This window comes from Pleurodeles waltl, chromosome 4_1, assembly GCF_031143425.1.
Source record: "Pleurodeles waltl isolate 20211129_DDA chromosome 4_1, aPleWal1.hap1.20221129, whole genome shotgun sequence".
In the NCBI taxonomy this organism is placed as follows: Eukaryota; Metazoa; Chordata; class Amphibia; order Caudata; family Salamandridae; genus Pleurodeles; species Pleurodeles waltl.
In genome coordinates, this window is record NC_090442.1 from 830,584,024 (window position 1) to 830,610,608 (window position 26,585).

The 26,585-nt window shown below is 42.9% G+C and overlaps 1 protein-coding gene across 1 annotated transcript in view; it reads right to left on the minus strand.

The window, feature by feature from the left end:
• Positions 1-1,376: 1,376 nt before the first annotated feature.
• CKAP4 (cytoskeleton associated protein 4) overlaps positions 1,377-26,585 on the minus strand; it is a 36,679-nt gene continuing 11,470 nt past the window's right edge. Inside the window, exon 2 of the mRNA XM_069229569.1 lies at positions 1,377-2,905. Within this exon, the coding sequence (XP_069085670.1) occupies positions 1,523-2,905 (1,383 nt within the window). The 3' untranslated portion in view covers positions 1,377-1,522. The remainder of the gene's footprint in view (positions 2,906-26,585) is intronic.

A 26,585-nucleotide genomic window follows, 5' to 3' on the forward strand; every position in this document is an offset into this window, starting at 1 on the left:
TGTGGTTATTGCATTCACTAGGAGATTCTACCTTTAAGGGTGAGCGCCTACAACTTTCCCTAATATTTCTAGGGTCAGTTTAATGGTAGGGAAAATAGGTAAGTGGTTGGGTGATGAATTTTAAGTGTTAAGCTAGAGTCGTTTTTATATGATGCATGAGTGCAAGTCAGGTTCTGCCTTTGGTGACAATTCTGTAATTAGTTTTATTGGAGCAAGTACTCATCTGCACTGTGAAATCACAGTTCAAGTAGGAACCAATGTGTACTTGACTAATAATACACCATAATTGAGTATCTTGTTTCCAAACACGTTTGATCTCTCCCACTATGAAGGGTCTCACTCAACATACCTAACAAAAGACGGATATTCCGACACAGTTGAAAGAATTATAGTGCTGTACCATTTGTTTACAGTAAACACATCTCATTAGAAGAGATCAAAAGACTGTGATAAGAAACAGAAGGATAATACATTATGCTCAAGACGTTATAATGGCATTGCAAATCTGTGCACTCAGGCATTTGACTAAGTTGAGTTTTGCACACCAAGAACTGAACACCATTTGTAGTTACTTACAACATGTTGAGCATTTGCTCGCAGAGCTGCACAATTTTGTGCTGCACCTATGGGTTTTGAAAATGGTAAGTAAATTGACTCAGCCTTTGCACCACGTGAGCGCTGATCATTGGTATCAAACATATAAAACAGTTAGCAATTTTGTAGGTTCTCCATTTTTCTGCAATAAGATACACAGTATGCACCGCAATTACACTTTTGATCCATCCTACTTGTTTAATTATTTGACGATATTCAAGAAAACGATGTGCCATTCTCTCCTGCTAGCACTGTTTCTGTGTACTGACCTGTACTTATCTGTGGTTTTTTTGTAAGACTTTACTTTATAAATATAACTGTTTTTTCTCTCCCAAGCACGCACTCACTAACTCAAAGCTATGGCTACTAGGGATTCTCACAAGTGAGAATGTGCATTGAGAACGAAGGAGGGAAGTATTTTTTTATTCTTGTGCTTGTGTTATCCTTACTTGAAGATTTTTATGTGGGCTAAAACTTTTGAATAGTACAACAGATTTATACTATTCAGACCATTGGTTTATTGTGCTACGTCTTGGTAACAATTGTTAAACAAAACATTGCTTATTGTACCTGCCGTATAATAATAATAAAAAATAGTTGAGCAAATAAGATTTTTCACCATTACATAACACACACACAAGAAATACATTGATTTTGCAATAATGAATGTAATCTGATTTTTCATTGGCGCAAGAAGTGGCACACACCTAAAAGCAAAATATTTGGAGATATAGAAATTAAATCTGTGATTTGTTCCAGTACTAATGGTACTGAGAAAAATGTTTATAAACATGTTTTTACTTTATTGTTTTATCAAATGTAGGTAAGAATTCTTTACACCAAACACTTGATGAATACAAACAGATAAAGAAGGGATGGTATTCCTGGCGCGAATTATCTAAACTGTGGCAAGTACAATGCATATAAATTACACCATTTCTTGCATTATTTCAATCTTCTCCAATAATTTATCTAGACTGCTCCTTAGCTCCTCGATGGAGTCCTGCATAGACGATAAACTTTTTTCATTGCCTCTAATTTGATTTGTTAGATCTCCCATGTTCTCTACTTTATTTGAAAGTGTTTGTAGATCAGAATCTAATTGTTGAACTGAAGATTCTATACCGCTTACGACTTCTTGCACATTAACTAGTTGTTCAAAATACTTTTCTGTGACTATACTGCTTTGCAGTTGTTCTAAGTCATCTGACATTTGTTCTTGATTTGATTGCAATTTCAATATTTGGTCATTCTGACCATCGTGCAGACTGTTTATTTCCTCCTGCAGGCTTTTCAATTCATCAGATTTTGCATGGATGTGCTGTTTTAATTCATCAATGCCATTAGTGAGAGCTTCTTGTGAATTTGCAAGTTTTGTCACCATTTCCCGCAGTGAATGTGAATCATTATCTGATGCAAGTCTTTCAGCTTGTATTCTGTCTAAAGTATCTAGCCTCTGGTGTAATTCATCTTGCCCCAAAATAAAAGAATCAATTCTCCCAAACTGTTGAGAAGCAATACCATTTAAAGATTCCATATTTTCTTCTGTACTTCTTAATCTAGATTCAAAATGTTCACTTGTATTTTTATTCATATCAATTATTGCTTGCTTCTCTACTAATAAAAGATGTTCTTGTTCAACAACAGTATCTTTCAGCAGTCGAAACTCTGTGTTCAGTTTTTCTATCTCATTTGGGAGATGCTCTATGTATTCTTCTACTTTCAAAACGTTACCTTCCAGAGCTTGAACGGCTGAATATTGTGTGGTTAAAGCTTTGTTGAAGGTGTTGTGTTCCTCTTCAAGTAATGATACTTCTTTGAGTTTATTGTATAACGACGTTTCCACCAACTCTACTGAATTTTTTAACAAGTCTATTGCATTTTTATTAGATGTCACAGAGGTTTGTAATTCGTTGACCCCATTTTTTATTATGTCCAAGTCATTTTCTAATGAATGGGCTTCCTCTAATGATGCAATCCTTTTTTTAATATCGGTAATTTCATTTTGACTTGTTCTTTGTACCTTTGTGAATACAGCAATATTATCATTTATTGATGTAGTTAAATCTGTTAATTTTTCATCCACAGTTTTCTCAAAAAAGGGAACATCTCTTTCTCTGGCATTCTTAACATCCTGAATTCCATCAGAAAGGTCTTTAAGAATTTCATTTTGCATTTTCTTCAGAATATTATCAATTCGTTTGACTTCAGCACCTGAATGCTGCACTGCTGTTTCAGTCCATTCTTGTCTTTGCTTGGTGTCTGTTAGGATTGCTTCAATATTTCCAACTGTGATTTGTAGTGAATGCACCTGAAACAAATACAATTGATTTAGTTTTAAAAATAGGCATTATCAAGAAACAAAACTCAAATTTGGCATCATGTGAACTGGCACAAATAATTTTTAGTTTTCAAAAAGTTGAAAAATAATTCCGAAAAGTAACATTCCCAATTTAATCTGCAGGAATAAACAAACATCCAGGTGCACAAGAATGTAGTGAAATCCAATATTCTGCCTACTACTACCGACTTCAGACAACTAAAATTGCAATAATACTTGGATCAATACTTGGATCAATTGTGTATGCACTATAGTTATGCAAAAATAGATTCTCCTTACACCAAAAGAAAGGAAATTCTCCTATCGTAATGCATAGTAATCAATACCTATGCAGGCATATACCATGATTTTTTTTATTTACATCAAATGGAAAACAAAGGTGGAAAGACAATAAGGAAATGTCAGGTAAAACGAATGATGAGGGCCAGGCACAACTCCGAACATTAATAGAAAAGATAAGAATGGGACTGAAAAAAACAGAAAATAGCAAAGAGACAGGAATTTAAAGACACTAAAAAGCAAGATGTGAGAGAACAGCTTCTGTACAGCGCCAAGTCAAGTCAGTTCTACATACCTGGTGATCTAAGGATCTAAAAAGAACTGTATCTCACAGAAAAGGTTCAAATTGAGTTGAGATAATTTGATTTGTGAATAAAGCTGGAATACTTGAGATATACTACAGGAAAGACAGACCAAATTCCCAACACTATTTTGATTTCATCTTCCTGAAAAAAGGATAAATGTTTCTATTGTAGATTAGTTCCAGTTCCTACTTCCTGAGATCTGAGAGGAAAAGAGCCATGCTGGTGTTGGAAGCTGAGTGAGAAGCATCTGTGACTGAAGAACTAAAGTGGGATATCAGCTGTTGCATCCTAATGGAAGACACTGTTGCGATCACAGCTCATCAACCCTCCAAGGCCTGTTGTGGGGAGAGGGCCACTTTGGACGATGTTAGTCGGGGCCCCCACTCCAGCGCTGTGGAGGAGGCCGCAGCAGAACCTGAGATGATGGCACCAAGGGAGGAGGACGATGTGCATTCAGGTAATGCTGTACCAACCAGTCCCACGCAGCCTCTGGGGTGTCAAAGAACATAGGCCCATATTTATGATTTTTTTAGCGCCGCATTTGCATAATTTTTTGAGGCAAAAGCAGCGCAAACTTACAAAATACAATTGTATTTTGTAAGTTTGTGCAGCTTTTGCATCAAAAAGCGGCACAAATGCGGCGCTAAAAAAGTATATGTATGGGCCATAGTTTGTTGATCATGTATGACTTTTCTGCTTTCACACACATGGATTCTTAGATTGAACATGTGGAAGATACACTGCAGGACAGCAATTTTGGGTTCCTGGGCTACCACAATAGATTTTGGCCCAGGTGTCCCTTAGCACAGCCAACAAGAGATCCCTGGGTACAGAGATACTCCCAGCTGACTCTCCCTTGTGGTTAGGTGAGCAAAGAGTACTGCCTTTTCACCTGACATCTGCAATTGACCAATGTGTGCAGAGATAATGTTATAGTGAAACTGGAAGGCATTCTGGACAGAGAAAGGGTCCTGAAGAAAGCGACTAGCAAATGGGAGATATCCATCAAAGGTGAACTCATCCTGCTCTTCAGTGACTACAGACAGTCCCGAGGAGTGGCTGATCTCTCTCAGATCAAACTCAGATGGTTGCCATGTGACTTAGTCAGATGATGACTGATAGACTCTGTATTTTATTGTGTCTGCTCAGTTCAGGTGTCCATGTTGCCAGAACCTAATGGATCACTACTGTTTGTTTATGGACAGTCCTTCTACACCCTGCTCTTGCCCACCTACAACATTCTCCCTACATGAGGCCACGTGCTTCAGCTCAGTATGATGTGTAAATCTGTTACAGAGTCTCCATGATTTACAACAGAAGTAGAAGCCATGAAGCAGTAGAACTGCAGACAAGAAACTGAATATCGCAAACATAAGTGCCTCAATAATAGAGCTAAAACTATGCATAAAATTGTAAAATAAATTCTTCTTGCTTGCAAATAACATGTAGGACTTTACAGTAAGAAACACTACAGAAAGTAAACCAGCTAGCATATTAAAGTTAGCCTATGCTTCTGCAGTTACATATGATCGGTGACTTGTTTACGAATGCCACTCTCCACTCTGTGGCTAAAATATGGAGGGTCACCAGTCTTCCCACATGGAGAGATTCATTTTGCATAAACTATACAGTACATTACGTTCGGCATTGCCTACATACCCCACAGAACCCAAAGACTTTCCCCTTCTATCTCTGCTTATTTCTTTCCCTGACTGTGCAGATATAATTTCTCAGTTGTATCACTCCTCACTACAGCTTAGACCTAGTGGGCTGGAGAAGTCTAGGGTGGTCTAGGAGAGGGACATTGGCGGATTCCTACCAGATAAGATCTGGTACTATTGCTGCATACAGACCAAATTGGTGTCCAACAACTACCTTCATAAGTTGCTGCACTTTAAATTCCTGCACCACGCCTACACCACCCCGCAAGCATTTGCTAAAATAGACCCCACACAATCCCATCAATACGTTAAGTGCGGAGCTGACTTTACGGACTTCATAGACTTGTCATGGACATGCCCTTACATCCTCGCTTATTAGGAGGATATTCACTCTGCACTGTCACATATGTTGGGACAAGAGATGGTCCTCTTCATGCTTTGCTTGGCTATGTTAAGCTACTTTCACAATCTACTTGGCGATTCGTTGACATAGCACTGCTACTTGCCAAGCGCCGGATCAGCCTACTCTGGGGCAGCAGTACCTGTCCCACAAAAGATGCATGGTTGCAGGATCTTACATACTGTGATACTACCAGTGAATTATACACCTCACTGCAGCCGCTAACAACCCGCTCTAAGGTTATCTGGCAACCGCTCTGCCCCATCTCCAGACACAGGCATGCTTCCAACACCCTTCCCTCTGAACAGAGCGGTAGCTCGTCGCCATTCCCTGGTGCCAATTTCTGACTCTTATGTTCCACATGACATACTGCGCGTAATTTCTGATGTCTTCTTTTACTCTTACAGTGCACATTTGTCTGTTGCAGCGCCTGACTGCGCTCAGGGCATTGTTATCATTTCTGCACCTTGTATAATGTGGATATTTTGTTGTTGTATACAACTTACAACGAAATACATTTAAAAAACAAAAAAGTTAGCCTATGCTGCCATAGACAAACAGGCCACACTAAATATGCCCATCACGTTGTTCATCTATAAAATCCATAAGATATATAAAGCTTTGTCTCCGACCAAAAAATTGTCAAAGCCCAGTATTAAAGTCTCGGTGGTAAAGGTCAGGTCCTCCACAGCCCCAAACCTTTTTAGACCCTGCATGAAAGGGCACCTGATGAGACCCATGCCTCTTTAACAGCCCAAAAGTCAACTAATTCACTAATATTCCCTGCATTTCCTTGGCTGCTGAAACGTGCCATACTTTTTACTCACGCTATTAAACACTTGATCAGCTTTTCCATCAAAATGTCACTTCACTTGAAAGAGGAACATGTAACTCCAAAACTGAACAAAGCTAACCTCTTTATAAAAGAGCATGTCAACTCTTGTATCATCAGTTATAGCAAAGGTTTTGCTAAAACCAATTACCCAACAGTTCCCAGGCTTCTTGTAAGACCTCAACCTCTTGGCTTCAATCGACGCAGTAGACCACCATGTTGGGCACCTTAATTGAATTGACAAGTGTTATCAGCAGGTTAAGTTGTGTCCTCAGTCGGGAGTCAGCATGCTGGAGTGTGGAACTCCGAGGGTTCAGCGTTGTCTCCAATACTGTTTGATATTTACTCGCATATCCTCTTTGTACCTTGAAGGCCTCCAGGTGTGCATACAATCAGACATTGATAAAACCAAGGTGCATATTACATTTTTCTGGTAACAGAACAAGGCATGCATGGAATCTATGTTAGAAAATATGTAGGGCTGGATTGTCCAAATGTTGCCAAAACCTGATTAATCATCTTTGTGTTGAGAGGGAGATCTAGCAATCACCTCTATTGCCTCCAAAGAAAAAAAATATATATTTTAGTCTGTCTTCGGAAGAACAGGTAAAAAATATCAGATGCTACACAGGCCCCTCAGATGTGGAGTATAGCCTCTGTGACTGATCGACTTCTGAGGGCTCAAAATGCCAAGATATCACTGGGCTCAAGGAAGGAAAGGAGAAGTGGTTCTCTGGATGTTTTATTGGCACTCAGTGGTACTGCTCATTAAGATTGCTTGCTTATCTAGCTATCAAATGACTCATTCAACTTGCCCTTTCATACTATACATGAATGTATACTGCACCAGACACATTTTCTAGCAATATGAAAGCTGATATGAGAGGTAGAAGTGGACACCAGAGTGAAGGGATAAATATGCAAATAGGTTACTTACTTTCACTAATTAGGCCTGACATTTTATCTGTGGTTTTAATTATATGTTGTAAAAAATTGCATGAGTTGAAAGGGACCCAAAATTTCATAAAACGTTTGGTATTTCTGGCGTCTAACAGTCTTCGCCTACAATGTTGACAGATTATTGTGCTGAATGAAGGACAGACCATTCAGAAATACCTAGCCCAGCAAAGTTTCCTTGGTCCATGCATCACTAGCTGCTCCACTCCAAGTTTTTTCTTTGAATTATGGGACTTGTGCTCTTGTAAATCAGGCCTACAATTCTCAGAATTCAAAGGACAAGCATGGACCTGAGCAGCTCATCATGCATGGCCTTGCTTCAATTGGAGGGATGTTTCAAACTAAAACCTTAAAATAACCAGGTTTTTAACATTTTTTTAAAAACTACAGACTTTTGGCCGGTGCAACTCGGGAGTGGTAATATATTTCAATGGTGCAAAGCCACAAAAGAGAAGTGGTGGCCTCCACTGTGAGTCGTTCGAATAAGACAAGGGAATGCCAGTGCAGCATTAGGGGAATCTAAGGCTCCTGGTTGTATGACAAAACCTTCTTCTAGACTGAAGAGAGGCTAGACCTTCCCTGTACAAGGTTTTGCGGACATGACAAAGAAACTTACAAGTGCAACACTTTCTTGTGGAGAGCTAATGTAGGGATCTTAAAAGAAGTACTGGATGGAAATAACCAGTTTGGCTGCTGTGTTCTGTATGCAATGTGTTTGTATGTTGTTGCTATACGTGCAAATGAGAGTTTTGCCATTCAAAGACGATAAGTAGTAGAGGATTTCATACCTGCTCTGCTACTTTTAATGTATACTGAAGTCCTCAAGCCTTAAAATCCACTTTTAGCAGTGGTGTGTATATGACCCACATACAGTACAAGGTCCAGTCCGTGGACTGGAATGTTACAGAAATGTTGTCTCTACAACTTGCTTTGCTGAGCAACATACCACACATATATTACAGACACACTGCCTCAAGCAACAGATGAGAATCTTCTAACACTCAGGAAGGAGGCAACTAAGGCAAGGTTATTACATTTAGTGCAGTCACAAACGCAGATAGAACAGAGTTCAGCATGGCTTTCTGCTTGACTAAGAGGTTACCAAAATCAAAGTACAGCATTATTAAAAGGCATCAGATAGGTAAATGCTATTGCACTTCCATTTTGCTACGGCCGTGAAAACCATTCAAAGCATGGATAGAAGCCATGATCCTTATCATCATATATTCAGAGCCCAGAAAAGGCACTCACGATGAAAGAGCACTCATGGCAAAACAGGGAGAACAGGAACTATGAATGAAAAGCAGGAGACTGAGGTACCCGGGGGGAATGAATCTCTATGACGCTGCACAAAGTAATTCAGATGAGTAGTGTGGCCTAGGCAGGATGATTAGGGATAGTCTAGTTTGCCCTGGGGGTGGGTGCAGATGACTGTGGGGAGAAGTTAAGGGTAGTTTCATAGTGGTTGCCAAGGTGAACTTGGGTCCTGCACGGAACGGAAGTTTGCTGTGTCATGGAAGTTTGTGGGTTTTTTTTGTCACTGAGTTTAGTTTCACAGTTACTATGGATTTGAATATGGTGGTGAGGGAAGCTCTGCGTACTCTACAAGACACTGGCAGTTAGGATCTAGTTAAGCCTGACGTTCTGAACCAGGCATGGGTGGGCTTGGCGAGACCCAAGTAAGAGGTGGCAGGTGCTGGCCTATTCTCCACCACGCTTGTGGACTAAGTTTAGGCCTGCTGCATATGTGAGGCAAGGGACAGTAGGTGTGGAGCGGGCCCAAGGAGGCAGCGTTATTAAGAAGGCAGACTCTCCGGCTGAGCTGCAGAAGTGCGAGAGCGTAGAGACTCAAGGGTTGTAAGGGAAGCCCTGTGTAATCTACAAGAAGGTGGCAGAGAAGATCTAATTCTCAGCAATCTGGAAACAAACACTTTTACGCCAATTAATGCTGGAAAGCTAAATGCATGGTTAGCTTTTTACCTATGCAGAGAGGCTGCATTTTTGTTGAGTTGGCTTTCAGGGAAGGGTTTCAGTTGGGATACCAAGGTCCGAGGGTGAAAAGATATGCTGACAATCTACAATCCGCTAGACACATGCCAGAAGCGTTAAGGAGAAGCTTTACTAGCTTTGACAATTGACCTGTTGACAATTTGATGATTTCACCACTTTAAGTTGAATCTACTAAAAACAACACCCGGCTAGATTGATAAACTGTCTGTTGTGGCCAGAACGACAGTCTACAAATGATTTAATTGTCAAAGAAGACACAGCGGTACAGTTTGCTTCAGTGAATGAGGCCATATATTTGGCCAGGTTTTGTGTAGAGGGTGCTGAACTTGTAAAATTGGACAGCAAGACAGCTTTCAGGCTTTCACCTGCTCATCCTATTGACTTTGCTTTACTTGACATCGCTTTTGAGGGCAGATATTTGTGGACAGAGTGCAGCCTATAGCTGTGCAATTTCATGCAAGTTGAGACGTTGAGATGTTTAGCACTTTCTTACAGTGGTGTTTTGTGGCAGGTTATGGCCCCAATTTGGTAACATTTGGAAGATTTTTTTGTTTGCAGAATAGGCTGGATCCGGACAGTGTGATCAAGCATTAATGAATTTCCAGTTTTTGGCAGGGGAGATTGGGGTGCCCAAGGCACCAGAGAGCACTGAAGACCCCAACACACATTTAATATTTCTTGCCATTGAAATAGATACAGTGGCAATAGAGGCAAAGCTACCAAAGACCAAAGCTGGAGAGTTTGCAGGTCTGTTTGGGAAAGCAGTGGTAGAAACAAATTTAAATTGCAGAAAGTAAAAAGGTTTCTGGGTCCTTCAAATTTAGTGTGTAGAGTGGTGCTTGGAGGAAGAGACTTTTGTAGATGATTAGTTTTTGCAATGACTGGAGCTAAGCTTCCACATTACGGAGTGAGAATTTCAGCAGCTGTAGGGGCCAATATGAAGATATGGCCTGGTTTTATGAAGGATTTCAGTGGAATGACAATATGGTACGTGGAGGACAAATACTTGTGATAAGTGCGGCATTGGTGGATACGTCTGCTTTCTTTTGAGACAGAGGATGGTATTCTGAGTGTTAGCATAAAAAATGACATGAAGCATGGAAAAGTATATAATTCTCCGAATTTCTCCTTTATAGACCTTGTCTCTTTGCGGTAAAAAAAAACTAGCTCACAGAAGAATGATTTTTAATGTGCACAACGAGACAAGGAAGGCTCTGGTGAGTGATGAGAAGGCAAAAGGCATGCATCTCTTGAGGTTATTGCAGTCATTCATGCATGGATGCTTGATGTTTAAAATTTTCTTTCAATCAAAACACTTGCCAGATGCACAGGATAACACTGTTGATACTTTATCACTTTCACGATGGCCAATATTTTTGGGACTAGCACCTGGAGAGGATGCACAGAAAGCAGCAGTTTCACAAAAGGTCTGGGCTTTAGGAAATTGAGAGTACTGCAGTTAGTTGAGAAGTTGTTTGTGGCATCAACTAGAAAGAAATGTAAATAGGAGTTGTCTGAATTTCTGGCAGGTGGTGTTTTGTGAATGGCTCAGACAAAGGAGGACAGGGTGGCAAGGAGACAGGATGTGGTAAATTTCATCATGTAGATGACTGAAAAGAAGATGTTAGCATTGACAAAAGCAGGAAAGAGTTTGGGGATTGCTTTCGGGTGCTGTTAGCCTTCTGTGCCTTCTAGGTAACAGAAGACTTCTAGGTAACAGAAGACTTCTAGGTAACAGAATTAGACAAGGGCAGACAAAGGGAAATGGGCCAGCCAAACGTGTAAGGGAAACCTTTTACAACTGAATTGTTGGGGGCGCATGTTAGGGTGTACAACTCCTTGACCCCCTAGTTTCTGGTACAGGACTATGCCATATCCAAAACATGAATTATTTCTTATTTCTCTGTTCAAATAGCATTCAAGTAAATCTAATTGTCCCATCATGCATGTTATAAATTAAATGACTTGCTAGAGTGATATATAAATTCAAATAGATGTATAACTAATAAGAAACAACATATTTCTCCCTTCCCCTAATTAATCCCGTTGGTCATGGTTCGTCCCTTTCCTCTCCCCCCCTTACCCACTGTCCACTTGGAACCTCCGGGCGCCTGGCTTGGAACGTTGACAAAACGAACTGGTGTGAGAGAGTGAAGTGGAGGTGTCAGATTGAAGGTTAAACTTCTCTTCTTAACTACCAGTGTCTCCTGAGGATTTCTTAATTACAACAATGCACTAATGTGTTATAACAGAACAAGTATCTTGCTTTATTGCAAATTACACTAAAATTGGTCTCTCTAGAGAACTGGTAGACTTTCTAACATACTTTTTTAAAACATACAGTAAGAAGTGATTTGGAAAATAGCATTACTCCCATGACTGAAATCCACTCTGTGCACGAAAAGAAACATAGGTGTCCGTGCCATATCGTGGTGCACAGTCATCTAATATATCGAAGATGACAGTTTCAAAGTAAATGCTTTCAAAGTGGCAAAAAACAAAAGAGAACACCAGTAAGCAAGAGTCCACAGAGCATGTATAGGCCTATTTCTATGCAGATGACCTCAAAAGAGTTTAACAAGTATTGTTGGTAGCCGATTAACTGCAGTTTCGGCTAGGGCAGATATTTTCAATGCGTAAGGGACAGCCAGAACGGAGACTATAGAGTGGCAGGCACTTGTTTAATCTTACATGCCTTAAAAAGGGGGCACACAATACAATACATGTACAACTTAAACCTATGTAAGGTTCCTTTCGAAACTTCATGTTATTCCTTTTGGTTTGTATGTAGATGAAACAACTTTTGTATCATCACAAACTCATTTTAACCAAGGTGCTGCAAAAATCAATTACTCAACAGTTGGCTGGAATGTTACAAAAATGTTGACTCTACAACACCCTTTGCCCAGCAACATACCATACATACATTACAGACACATTGTCTCGAGCTGTGGATAAGACTTTCTGATGACATTTAGGAAGGGGGAAACTAAGACTAATTCATTACATTAACTGCAAACTCAACAAGCATTTACAATGCAATGGGTCTTGCGTTTGCTCATGTTAGAGCTGATCGCGTTGTAAACTCCTAACCCGACTTTTCACCTATCAGGCAAAAGTGCATTTATGTACATAACCCGAAAAAGTGAAATTAACTATGTAAAGTGCTCGACTTCTGCCAAGCGAGATCGCGCTCGTAAATTAGAGAAAAAGAAGTCCACGAGCCCGATGGAAAACAGCGAGCCTCGCATGTTTTCTGTACTTGGTCGCTGCGCTCGAGGAGGGCTAGCTACCGGAAAAGGCATGACGTATGCGTGCCTTCGACTAATGAAAGCAAGCAGATTTTATTAGGCAAGCCCACGAACCAATAAAAAACACTGACGTTAAGTTGACAGGGCTCCGAGCCCTTTTCTAAATACTAAAGCGCCTCGCTGCGATACCCATGCGCGAGCGCATGCAACGCAGGCTCGACCCTAAAAATGGAGGCAGAACAGAGCTCAGCCTGGCATTCCGCTACACTAAGGGGTTACCAATGTCAAAGTACAGCATTATTAGGTGGCACCGGGCAGGTAAATGCTATTGAGGCTCCATATTGCAAATGTCCTGGAAGCCATTCCAAGTAGGGATAAATGTCTTGAGTTCTTATCATCATCATCTCTCTGATAAAGTGGCTAAAAGCCAGGAGTTGGCACTAAGGAAAAAGTAGAGTATAACACACTTGAGGCAGAACAGTGAGCACAGGAACTGTGAAAGAAAAAGAGGAGGCTGGGGTACCTGGACAGTTGTCACCTTTTGGTATAATTGTCCAGGAGATAATTAACCTTTTTGGAAAATTGAAGTGAGGGGCCTTACATGGTGGTCTACCACGCTGAAGCAAGCCAAGAGGTGGAGTCTAACAAACACGGATTCAAACTGTTGGGTAACTGATTTTTACAACACCTTTGCAAGATCAGGTTTCTGATAATACAAAAGTTGTTTCATACACCTACAAGGGAATACCATACAGTCTTTGAAAAGAGCTTTATATAGGTTGAAGAAGGATGGGTATTGTATGGAGTGCCCCAGGTAAGGCATGTATGATGAAAGATGTGCCCGCCAACCTACACTCTTCTCCAGTCTAGCTGTCCCTTACATATTGAAAATACCATTCCTAGCTAAAAATAAAGGTTACATGCTATGATCCGTACTTAATCCTGGTTGAGTTCCTCTGCATAGAAATAGTCCTATGCATGCTCTGAGGACTTGCTCACTGGGGTTTCCTAGTGTATGGTTTTACTATTTCGAGAGCATTACCCTTTAAATTGTCAGCTTTGTTGTAACAGGAGATGATTCAAAATTACTGGAGGACCACCTCCGAGGTTCCTTTCTAGACATAGATAAAGTCGCTGGTACTAACATCCTAGGATTTGTAAGATGAGGCAAAACATTGTCTGAATTGAGTAAAATCTGTTGTGACTCCTCCATAATTTCCAGGACCCCCGTTACATCAGCCCTCAATCTAACCCAACATAAAACAAACAACAGAGTTTTTTTTTAAAATATATCTTTTATTGTTTTTATAAAGAAGATAACATAAATCAAACCATTAAAATAAAGATATTTCCCAACTACGTAACCCCTCCCACCCCCCATCGTGCACTAAGGACATCCAATGCAGGTTTGAGAACGACCAGCCTCTGAGGTCTTGATGTAGGTCAAAGTTTCAGTGTTTTTATGAAGCAGTTGTAGCCAACTGTTCGGAGTCCGAGTCCGATGCAGAATTGTCTTCCTCCAAAGAAGGGGCATCCACATTCTTTAGATTCTCCCGCAATAAGTCCCATTGTGTTACGCTCTCTCTGGGTCTTTGGCCCCGTAAAGCTTCTTTCGTTAACACTGTGCTCTCAATTTCCGCCCACTTTTCTAGTGCACTTTGCCATCTATTTGCCAATGGACCCCCTGGATCTTTCCAGTGTGAGGTTATCTCTCTTTTCGCTAAGATAAGGGCTAGGTCTATGAATTTGTTTGAGGTTTTAAGTGTCGTGGGGCGTGGGAACTCCCCCAAAATTGCTGCTATAGGATTTGGCAATAGGGATCTGTCAGTGCAGCGGGCAATTTTCCTGAATACTTCCATCCAGTATGCACTAATCTGAGGGCATTTCCATAACATGTGCATTAGATCAGCTGCCGGTTCGGCGCATCACGGGCAGCAGGAGCTATTTGTGTTATATATTTTGGATAACATTTGGGGGGTAAGGTAAGCTCTATGGAAATGTACTAGTTTATCAGTTTAAATCTTACATTCCTGGATATGGCATAGACATGAGCTGTTATTCTGGACCATTGGGAATCTTCCAATAAAATACCATTGCCATCTTACCTTGAGTTTGTTAAGTGGGGTACAGGTGCTGTTCTGCATGAATTTATATGTCCCTGAAATTATTCCCCTTTGGTCTCCTATGGAACAGAGGAGCTCACATCCCCTGTGGATCGGAGGCTCGTTGGCTCCTGCGCCCCACAGTTTTTGGACGATTCTAGTGAAGGCATTGTGGGTGAGGAACAAGCCAGGTGGGAGGGCGAATCGGTCTTGCAGTTCTGCAAAAGAGCAGAGTTTCCCGTTGAGAAACAGGTCGCCCTTTTCCGTAATATTAAAAGGGGCTAGTTTATTAATATATTTGGTAGTTTGATTGCTTGGGGGGCGATTCAAGCCCCCAAAGGGATCTTAGTGGCGTAGGGGGTCTTTGTATGCGAGCGTTTGAGGTAGAGTTCCCAGCAGTATCTAGCAGCTTCCCACTCCAGAGGGAGAAGCTCTTTTGGTTTCCTGGGGCACAGTGAAGGGCTCGGAAAAGGTGCCACCCGTACGTACTCTCGCTGTGGGGTTTGTGTACAATAATTTCGTCCATCGAATGAAGCCCTCCCCCAGTCCCAATTTTAGAATAACTTGCTCTAGGTAGTCCCATCTCAAGCTATCAAAGGCTTTTTCAATATCTATTGAGATTATTGCAGCTTGCGGCATGGTATCAGGTACAGAGTGGAGAATTGAGATTAAGCGTCTGATGTTTTGCGCTGTACTACATAGAGGGATGAAACCCGACTGATCCTGATGAATCAGTGAGGTCATGAAGGGTAAGAGTCTATTAGCTAATATACTGCTTAATATTTTATAATCTAGGTTCAGCATAGATAGTGGTCGGTATGAGCGGACATCAGTGGCCGTTTTTTCTGGTTTTAATAACGGGATCATTATGGCCTCATTGGTGGATTGTGGCAATGTATTATTATGCCACGCCTCTGTGTATAGGGTACAGAGTCTAGGAGCTAGTGTATCCTGGTATAGCTGATTGAATTCTGAAGGGAGACCTTCTGCTCCCAGTACTTTACCCTTTGCCATGCTTTGTATTGCAGCTTTAATTTCTGCTATTGAAATAGGGGCAGCTAGGGTTGCACTTTCTTCAATTTCCAGTCTAGGGAGAGCAAGTGCCTCCAATTCTGTGATCTGATTGATGTTAATTGACTCGGTGGGTGAAGCATAAAGGGAAGAGTAGTATTCGAAGAAGCAGGCGTTAATTTCTTTTTGGCTAAGTACTCTGTCGCCTGGGGTCCTCTCAATTTCGAGTATGATAGTTTGTTGTTTGGAGGGTTTGGCTAACCATGCCAATAAAGCGCCTGCCTTATCTCCTTCAGCGTGTCGTCTACTTAAGTACTGTTTGTAGTTGAAGCGAGAGAGCCTAATATTTTCTTCAACTATTTTCGTTTTAGTTTCCCGCAACAGAGGGGACAGCTCAGGGTGTGAGGGGAGTTTGCGTTCAGTGTCTCTTAGAGAGTCTTCCCGTTTTTTAAGCTCAGATTCAATAGATCTTTGCACTCCTATATTTTCCCCAATACAGTTGCCTCTGGTTACTATTTTAAAAGTTTCCCATTCTAATGTTCTAGTGGATGCTGTTCCTGTTTAGTTTGAAATAGTCTTTGATACTATTGTGGAGGAAGTGTTTGAAAGCCTTGTTCTCTAGAGCTTCTGACCTAAGTCACCATGTAGGGATCACAGGTTTTTCCCTATGCCAATCTAATGAGATCAGTAATGGATTGTTGTCTGAGATAGTACGGCCCAGATATTCGGCTGTGACTACGATGTGTTGTAGCTCTGGGGAGGCCAGTACGGTGTCTAGTCTAACGTGTAGGACATGTACTGCTGAGGAGAAGGAGTATTCTCTACCATGCGGATTGAGGTGTCTCCAACAGTCCCTAATTTGCCAGTGTTGTTGCCATTCTTTAAAAGCTTTAGCAGTTTTAAGTGTTTGAGTTTGTGAGAGGGGGTGTGTGATCTATCCATATTGATATCTGTTATGCAATTAAAGTCCCCACCGATCGATTAACTTCGGGCTCGCTAGGATCGGGCTCAGCTCCCTAGATAAAGTGTCAAAGATTTTTTTTTTATCCTGGTTCGGGGCATAAAGGCCCCCTATGGTTATTTTCCTTCCATCTAGCCTTCCCGAGAAAAAAACGTATCTATCATCTTTATCTAAGTCTGTGTGAAGGGCCTGGAATGGAACGCCGGGGCGTATCCAAACCAGAACTCCTCTTGCAAACGACGAGTAATTGGTAGCGAATATTTGGCCTCTCCACCTTTTCTTAAGTGCCATAACCTCCTGATCTAGTAAGTGAGTTTCCTGCAGTATAGCAATATGGGCTCCCCTACGTTTAAGGTAACTGTACACCCTATAACGCTTGGCAATATTATTTAACCCCCTGACATTCCAGGTTATTAATTTGTATCCAGAAGTCATAGTCTTGCTTTACTAGTTGTTGGTTATAATTAGGGGGAGAGTCCCAAGGTAACTTGTTGCTATCAGAAGCTGACAAGAGTTGGTTCTAGAGAAATTGACCATTCTAGGCCTCAGTGCACGGTTAACCCCTAATACTAATTGAGTAAACATAAATCCCAACTCCCACTCCCCAGGACCGGCTATTAAAACTCTTCCCGTCCAAACTGTTAACAATCCCATTCTAATATCCTATAGGTGTGTGGCGTGGTAGGGGCCGAGAGCGTGTGTCCTGAGCCACTCCCGGAGCCCGGCCGAGACACAAACAGCTCTTTGTAAAGTCCGCTTTTATCACAGGATTTTTACCAACAGAGTTCTTGAGTTAGTTCTGAGTAGGATCCATAGTTGGAATTTATGATTTTCTTTTAAGTACTCACGGTCGGGTTAAGCTGCACTTAACAGAGTCAAATAATTTCTCCCGAGGTTCCTGGAGTTAATATAGGTAAGCTGGCGGCAGTGTCTCGTGAGGATATCGATGAGCCCCCGCAGCTGGAGTCGGGGTCAGAGATGTTACCAGATGTTCGAGGTCTGTGAGAGGTTCCCCGGCTAAGGGCGGCAGCTGCATCCACGGCGTCTCGCATCTCCAGAAGAGATTGATGTTTAGGGGGGGCTGCCTCCGTGGTCCGCCCAGAGGTGCGACTACATTTCGTTCCCGGTACGTGGTGGGATCCGGGGGGAAGGGCCGAGATGGGCAGGTTCAAGGTATCCAGCCACTCGCCCACCAGTTGAGGTGATAGGAAGAAATGCGTTTTACCTTTGTATTCTATTCTGAGCTTGGCGGGGAAAAGCATTGCATATTTTATCCCATTTTCTCGTAGGATACGTTTGTGATTGTGAAAAGAGGACCTTTGCGCTTGGGTTTCTCTAGTGAAGTCCGGAAAGATCATAACCCGCTGATTATTGCATACAGTTTCGCCTAGTTGTCGTGATTGGGAGAGTATATAGTCTCTGTCTTTGTAATGTAACAGTTTAGCTATAATTGGGCGAGGCCTGGATCCCGGAGGCGGCGCCCTGTTGGGCATCCTATGCGCTCTTTCTATTGCAAAGTAAGCTGAGAGGCCTTCAGGAGCTACAGTGTTTCTAATCGAGTTTTCCAGGAAAGATTCTATATTAATTGCTGAGGATTCTGACTCTTCTGGCACTCCAATAAATCTAAGGTTGTTCCTACGAGCTAGATTTTTAGCATCTTCTGCCCTAGTTTCCAATGTCTTGACTCAAGCAGTTATATGCGCTAGTTCCTTAGTTGTTGTTTGTTGTGCAAGGTCGACTGTAGATATTAGTTTTTCATTCGTCCCCACTCTCTTTTTCAGTTTGCGGTGGTCATCTCTTAGTAGTGAGAGGTCAGACGATAGGCTATCAATTTTTTTCTCAAGAGCTTCGCGGGATTCTTTAATAGCCAGTAGGACAGTGTTCAGTGTTGTTTCTTGTGGGTTCAGATTATCTGGGCCAGCCAAGTTGGTGGGTTGGGAAGGTTGTTTCGTATATACAGGATCCGTTTGTGGTTGGTCTTCTCGCTTTTTAGGTTTCCCCATGATTAAGAACTTTGTTGTGGTCGGAGAGGGGCAAATCAAGTTCCCAAGCCACTGCTGGGGACCGGCTGGATCACCCTGTTTACCCTGATTTTTCTCCTTTCTCAGGGTGAAAAAGGGAAGCGACACCCCCTGCTTTCCTACTCCGCCGCTTCTTTTTACTGGTGTCGTCTGATGGGTCCTGTTAGGTTCCGGGCATGTGGTGGTAGTCAGAGCGCGAAGGGCGTTCTATGCCTCGATCTCCGGCGAGTCCACACAGAGTCTGTGAGGTCAGTGTCCGGGCTCGGTTGTGTTCCCTCTGTGTCCTTTTATGCTTGGGGTCCCATTCAATGCGGTCCCCAGGATGGTCAGAATCAGCTCCTCAGGGTGCGAGTCCAGGCGATGGCCCCACTCTGGGAGTCCATGGATGTACTGCAGGAGCTCCCTGTTCGCCGGCCTGGGGTCCTCTGTAGTGTCTCAGTTATGGTTCTCACGGAGGGGGCGAAATGTAGGAGCAGGACGTGCCAATCTCGGCCTCATCTACGCAGCCATAATTCCAGTCCCTTTAGTTTGCGGATGTATGGGTGGGAGCATCGTTTTCAACATCGGGGGAGTCTCGAGGGGGGACCGGGCGAGACTCCGACGAGGGCCCTCCCCGGGAATTCACACGGTCTCGGGTTCTGAATTATTCAAAGCCCCAGCGGTAGGGAGGTTCCGTCGCTCCTTCCCCCCTTGATGTCTTTCAGATGCGGATTCTATTAATTTCAGGCCGGGGGTGGGGCCCGAGAGTCTCTTTTGGAAGCCCCTTTTTATGGCTTTTAGTGGAACCCAGGGGTCACTTGTTCATTAAGATCCCCAGGTAGGCGGATCCCCGTTCGCTCCCCGCGCTCCGGCGGGGCCTCCCCGTCTTCCTCCGCCCGCGCGCTCCCACTCTTACCGGCGCCCGCACCAGATCAGGGTAACCAGCAGTCTCAGCGGGCTCTTTGAGTCGCCGCTATTGGTTCCAGGTCTACACCGCAGCTCCGGGCATCCGAGCCCCCTCCGTCTCACCAGCAGCCGCCGAGTTCGCCACGGCCGCCATTTTGATTTCTATATTTTTCCCCGGGGCGCCTGATGCACTCATCCAAAGACGCCTTCGTGGGGGCCGTTCCGCCCAAGGAATGGATGTCTCCGACGCCAGGAGCCTACGGGGAAGGATCCCAGTAGGTAGTAATTGAATCGTGATCTCTGCGCGGTAGAAGCGTCGGCCGGGCCCCGATTCTAGCCCCGGAGCTTCGCGCTAAGCTTGCAGCCTCATCGGCTGACGGCCACGCCCCCACAAACAACAGAGTTTAAAGTGGACACCCATACTTGGTGCCCCACCCAAGCCTGAATGGGTCTGAAAGCACCCCATTTAGTTTCACTGCCATTGTTGGTGACTCATAAAGCAGGGCCACCCATTTGTGAAAATTCAGGCCAAACTTGAACTTCCTCAGAAGTAAGTTGGAACTGAATGCCTTTTCAGCATCCATTGATGTAATGCCTAGTGGGGCCTGAGAATTTTTGATTTTGTCTAGCTCCATATGCAACATTTTAAGGTTGAGTCTAGTCGCACTACCTGGCACAAACACTGCTTGATCCATATGTTTACGTGGATTGATAACTTTTACAAGGCACATCCCTGTATTTTTGCTAAAATCTCTATTTCGAAATGGCCCTGTAGGAGACACGGATATTTTCAGGGCTACTTTTTTGCGGCATTACTACAGTTATTGCATGTCTTAGGTCATGTGCCAAGTCCCCTTTCTTTCTGGATTCCTTAAATATTTAAGAGGTGTAGGACCAACAAGTTTTTTATATATTTTTACGGGAAATCATTACATCCTGGTGTATTCCCATTCTGCATTTGTTTCAGAACTTCTGATATCACTTTTATGTTTTTTGAAGAACTGAAATGTAAGAATAACTGGTATATGAATAATTCTAGTGAGAGGTGTTCTTCCAATGCCCGCTAACTGGTTGGTTTTCCTCTGTGCACATTCATCTGGCTTTGTATAATGTCTGGTAATATTGTGCAAATGTCTGTGCTATGTCCCGATCTGTCATGGCTTTGGAGCTGTCCTCTTGAAGGATTTCACTCACCTGGATGCTTCCTCTCGCTTCCTCAGTTACATCAAGAGACGGCCTGTTTTATCTTCTATTTCATATAGTTTCCTCTGTAGTGCAATGCAGTGCTGCTTAGCTGCATTGTGGGTGGCTTTATAGTACTCTCCCCTCATAACCTCTAGCCACCTCAGTTTATCATGTGATCCTGTTGTTACACAAATCTTTTGAATTTCTCACTCTAAAAATGCAACCTGTTTGGCCTTGTATCTGTGCTATTATATTTTGTGCCCTATCTTTAAGGATTACTTTGTATGCTTACCAGACTGTTGTTGATGATTTCATGGAGCTCACATTTTCTTTAAAGTATAACGCATAGTCTTCCTGGAAACCCTTAATTATCTCCTTATATGTTAACTTCCATGCATCCGTGGGTGTCTCATGAGGTTATTCTATTTAGCGAGTATGATCATGAGCGGAGAATGGTCAGTTATGCCTGTGTCCAGATATTCGGTTTCTTCAGTAGTATGATCTCTTCTGGTGAAATTAATATGTAATCCAAGCGAGAAAGTCTTTTATGGGCACCTAATAAAAATAGTATTGTCTGTTTGAGGGATATTTAAGCATCCACACATTGGAAAGGCTAAATGTGTGGGCAAATTGTGCTCAGCGTACAGGTGTGTGTGAGGTCTCTATATGGGATGGTGTTCTAAGTGATGATCCATCACATCGCTGATGCCACCTCCCACTATGTGTGTCTTAGCATATGTTTCTAATACCTATTTTGTCTACAGCCCTCTGTTGTACTTTGGGTGGCACATGTATGTTCAGTCCAATCACAGTCTGCCCCATGTGCCCCGCACTCCCATGCAGCCGTCGTCAGAATCAAACTATTTTCTGGAGATCTGAGAGGGGGAGGGGAGTTTCCTGGCTAAGATGACCACCCAATTTGATCATATTTATTGTGTGATTAATATAAACCATTGCAGTATGATACATAAAAGCTCATTGATAAAACCACAAAATACATACCAAATACTCTTCATAAAAATACATTGAGAGATTTTCAAACACATTCTAATTAAAAGCTACATAGACACTTATGCTTTTCATATCTAAATCAATCTCTGCAACCTATAACGATATTAGGACAGGTTCTAACAATTTTAAGTGCTGCTATCGTGGTTTAGGACGCAAGGGACGATCTACAGATACAGGCAGGTGGACTCTAAAAAGTTCAAGTGCTGATCCGATACTTTAAAGTGCAGGGGGCAATCTGCACATTCATGAAGGCAGGCTCTGGCATTTCAAGTGCAAGTGTAATGGTTTAAAATGCAAGGGTTGAGCTTCAGACACTCATCAGGCAGGCTCCAAGAATTTCAAGTGCAAATTAGATGATTTAAAGTGCATGAGCTGATCTACAAATACTGTTAGAGAGTCTTTGATACCTAGGACTGGGCTTCCAAGCGCCATTCCCAAGAACCGAATAAGGTACTGTGCACGAGGCAGTCTTAAATCTGGAAACAAGTGTTAGTATTTAGACCTTAAGTATCCAGATGATAAATGCAGGAGCATAAGCATAGAAATGCAAAAGGACAGAGATAAAGGATAAAAGCACTAGGTGGTCATCCCACTCTGGTGGCTGCTGGCAGTTGCCTCTGCCCGTTCTGCAACTCTCTGTAGAAATGTTACAGTGGCACAGCTTAACCTGAGGTCTCTAACATCAAAGCAGGCCAGAACTGCCTCCCTGCAGGAACTGGTGCTTCTTGCATTCCATCTTCTTCGTAGGAGCAGTGCCCGTTCTGTAGTAAAGTCAGGCAAATGCACAGAACGTGGACAATGTCCTCTGGTCCAAGTTGGCATAAACTGCAGCACCCTCGCATCTCTTCCAGGCCGGTTAGTAACAGCTAGTAGGTAAAAGCCCCAATCTGTATCTCACTAGCTGAGACTTTGTTTTTTCCTTAAATTGCTCGCTGAGATAACTCAGGGGTTTCAGCAGCTCCTATGTTGAGATTGTCAGCCAACCATGTTTTTTCAAGCTAGAGTGGCCTTGTCTTCAAGTAGAGAGAGACGTTTACTGCTTATATATAACCCTTGATGACTTATTGATAAACCCCAAGCAGGCTTCAAATTTAAGGAGTTCAAAGACTGATGCAAATAAGATCCTGCTTGGCTGCTGAGTGTGGAGTTCCATTCATCCCATATGTGATGGGCCAGAGATTCTACTTTAGCGGACCCTAATGTGTGGCACTGCAATACAAATGCCCTCATAGGTGCCAGAGCTTGTTTAGTTATTCCAAATTCAAGTCTGATCTGAGCAGGTGACATGTACGAGGGGAGCTGGAAGATTGCTCTGTAGATCTTAATTAGCATCTTGTTCAATAGATTGCAGTCTTTCCCCTTGAGGACCTCACTCCCATAAGTCAGTGTAAGCACTACCTTAGCCTGAGCTACCTGCAGGACAGAGGACAGGGTAGGGCCTTTAAGCCTAATGGTGAGAGATCTAAGACCAAAACACAGTGCATTTTATTTCTTCTAAGTTCTTCCAACTAATCTGCCTAATTTCTATTTGCATTGAAATAGACGCCCAAATATTTCAAGCTAGTGGTGGACTCAAGCTGGTCTTTCTCCAGGAACCACGTTTGATATTTTGAGCAGTGGCCTTTGAAAACCAGGATCTTTGTTTTGCTTTTGTTGATTATCTGGCCGTTCTTAATCGCATAGGCCCATCCTGCATCAAAAGACATTGCAAGCCAACCTTCGTACGGCTTATTAGGACCATCAGCATAAAGCAAGTTTGAGAGTCGAAGCCCCCCCAGCTTGTGTGGGTGAGAGTTCATTCCATTCAATGCTGCTGTTAAATTTGACAGGAACAAATTGAATAGGGTAGGTGCAAGAACAGAACCCTACTTACGGCCCTGCGTAGTTTTAATCAGTCTAGATAATCGAGACGCGTCACCGATTTTAAAATCGGACCCATGTATCCTTGTGTAAGAGCTCCAAAGCTCTGAGAAGGTTGGCTGCCATACTAAGATTGGCTAATTTGAGCCATAGCTTACCTCTATTGACTTTGTCAAACTCTACTTTAAAGTCGATGAATCCTAGATAGATTCTGCAGCCATTTACCCTAGCCTGGTCTGATAATAAGGAAAGAGCCATGAGATTAACTGATGTTCAGAAGCTCTTTATAAATCCTGTTTGGGATGATGTTAATCGCCCCAACCCATGCCTGTAGTTCCTCCCGTAATACTCCTGCAAAGCATTTAGTGTCATTATCGATGAGGGCTACCAGGCAGTAGTAGTTTCCCGGGGCACCCCAGTCGCCGCTCTTGTGCATTGGGACTAGTGTTGAGCCATGCCATGAAGACGAAATGCAGTTCAGCTGCGGAATGGTGGTGATCAACAGAGCCAATGGACCAGACTATTGGATCTTCTATATAGATAGCTGGTGGTATGCCATTTGGGCCTGGGGTTCCTTCCTTGCGCACTTTGGCTATCTGTTTCTGAACCTGGCTGGGATAATATGGCCCTGTGTCACCGCTTGGTTCTCCCATACATACTTCTCGAGGCTGTTGCCATCCCTGTTACCCATCCCGGCATGGGGCTTGGTATTAAAATGGTCTTTAAGAAAGTGATACCAGGTTGATTCAGAAATGTTTGAGGAGGATACATGGTGCTAGCTCTTCCCAGGCCAATAATTGTCTGCCAAAAGTTCTTAGACTTTTTGGACCTGCTGTTGTACAGTAATTCGGCCCAAAAATTGTTCCGACTTGCTCAACAGAGGTTCTTTTTTTCGGTTTTCAGATATCTTATAGCCATCAGCAAAAGGAGTAGAGGTCTAGTATCCATGGGGGATTGTAATCCCTACAGCTACGACATCGCCTTGCCAAGTTAACCCACAACACGTCAGGAGCTTCACTTTAAATTCATCGTACTTCCGGAATCATCTCCGTCAGGCCACCGTCTTTCGATTGTTGGACAGATATACCGAAGCTGCGAGCCCTGAAGAAGCCCTATGTTGGGCGAAACGCGTTAGCCATTTTTCATGGACTCATCACCTGTTTATGAACCCGCTACGATTACAAGGACATAAGGATCTTTTGTTCTCTTGGTTTCCTTGGTTGCATATCATTATTTTTTGTTATCATTTACACTGCTATTTGGTTGGCAATCAAAAGACTTATTTCTTTGGACTATTTACGAAATAATAAATTTACAACTATCTTTGTTCTCTACATTGTTACACTGGCCTCGGCCATTTGTTATATTGTTCTTTACATTGCAGTGCACCACCTTTTTTTAGTAATTCCATGGGGGATTTCTTTAGCACTCTCCTTAGTGAGTTAGTCCTCTTTTTGGCCCATTGCACTCAGCCGTTGGTGGCCTCTCCAAAATGAGGGGCTATAATTTTTTAGGTCAGCAGCTTCCTTGAGTGGCCGTGCTTGGCGTGGAACCTTAAAAAACCCTCTGAAATTGAAATTCATTCCAAACGAGGGTCACCAATAGTCAGGTGGGTGGAGGAGAAGCAGGATTTTGCATTTGCAGCTGGAGATGGCAAGAAGGCTGAAGTGCACCTAATACCCTTCAGATCAATTGTGTTCTCGTTTAACCCTAAGTGTATTGTCCTTTTCAAATACTTCACCCTGGTGTTAATAAAAATCTCCTGCCGGCGATGATCACTGTCCAGGCATTCACCAAAACCAAGGAAGTAATATGATGCAGTAAAGACTAGTGAATTTATAATCAATTAAGTAGGCTCTCACTGTTGTTAGGAAGGAAAGTCCTGGTGGTTTGTCAGGGGCAAATCAACCATTTAGTGCCCTGAGACCAAGGTGTTCCAGGGCTTCCTGCAGAGCTCGACCTTTCTTGTCACATTTGTTCCAAGCTGGCAGATCCTGTGGCAGGGTCATCCACAGGTTATCTTGAGCCTCTATAATCTCGCTATCTAAAATCAGGCGCATCAGCCACATATTGAAGTCACCTGAACCGACAAGTCCACCCTTGGTGTCTTCTGACAATAAATCTGTTGCAATGTTGAGCAGCTTTTCCTTTGTGCCCTGTTGGCTGAGGCCCTTGGATGTATGTAGACATTAATCAGGGTGATTTCCCTTAACATCCATTCATGGGGGTTAATGGTTACATCCAGTACTTGAAGGCCAGACTCAGCTATTGATCTCTTTCTGGACTTAATTTGACTAGAAATCGAGACATAAGTAGCAAGGCCTCCCATGCTGCGGCCGTATTTTTGTGCTTTGATCACTGTAGTAAAATGGGTGGTTTAGCCATCCAGGTGCTGGTCCTTCTATGACCATGTCTCTTGTAAAAGGATGATGTGGAAGAAACAGAGCTAGATTATAGTGTCTTTATCTCCTAGCCCATTGATATTCCAGGAGCAGATCTTCAGGGGCCAGTCTGTGGAGACTGCTTGGTTTGATTTTTTTCAGTGCAACAGTCTAGTGGTGTTAAGGGCCCCTGGCAGCCAGTCCCAGTTATCCCTGGCCGGCGAGCCCGACCTCCATTCCTCCCCTTGGATACAATTCAACTGAGAGATCGGGCTAGGTGTTTTGTTTAAGGCATTTCTTAAGAAAGAGTACACAAGTTTGCTTCGCCTTGGAGTAGCAGGCACCTTCTACTCGTGATCCAAGATATGCGGGTAGCCAGGTTCCCTAAAGGGAGATAAAATGATACCCCACTGCCTGAAAGTATCAGCACAGTCCAGGGCCTCCTGCGCCCATTCCTCAGAGCTCCAAGTAACCTTAGTTGTTTCGTTCAGTTGGCCAGTACCAGGAGCAATACATTCTATAGAGGCCATATCCTGCA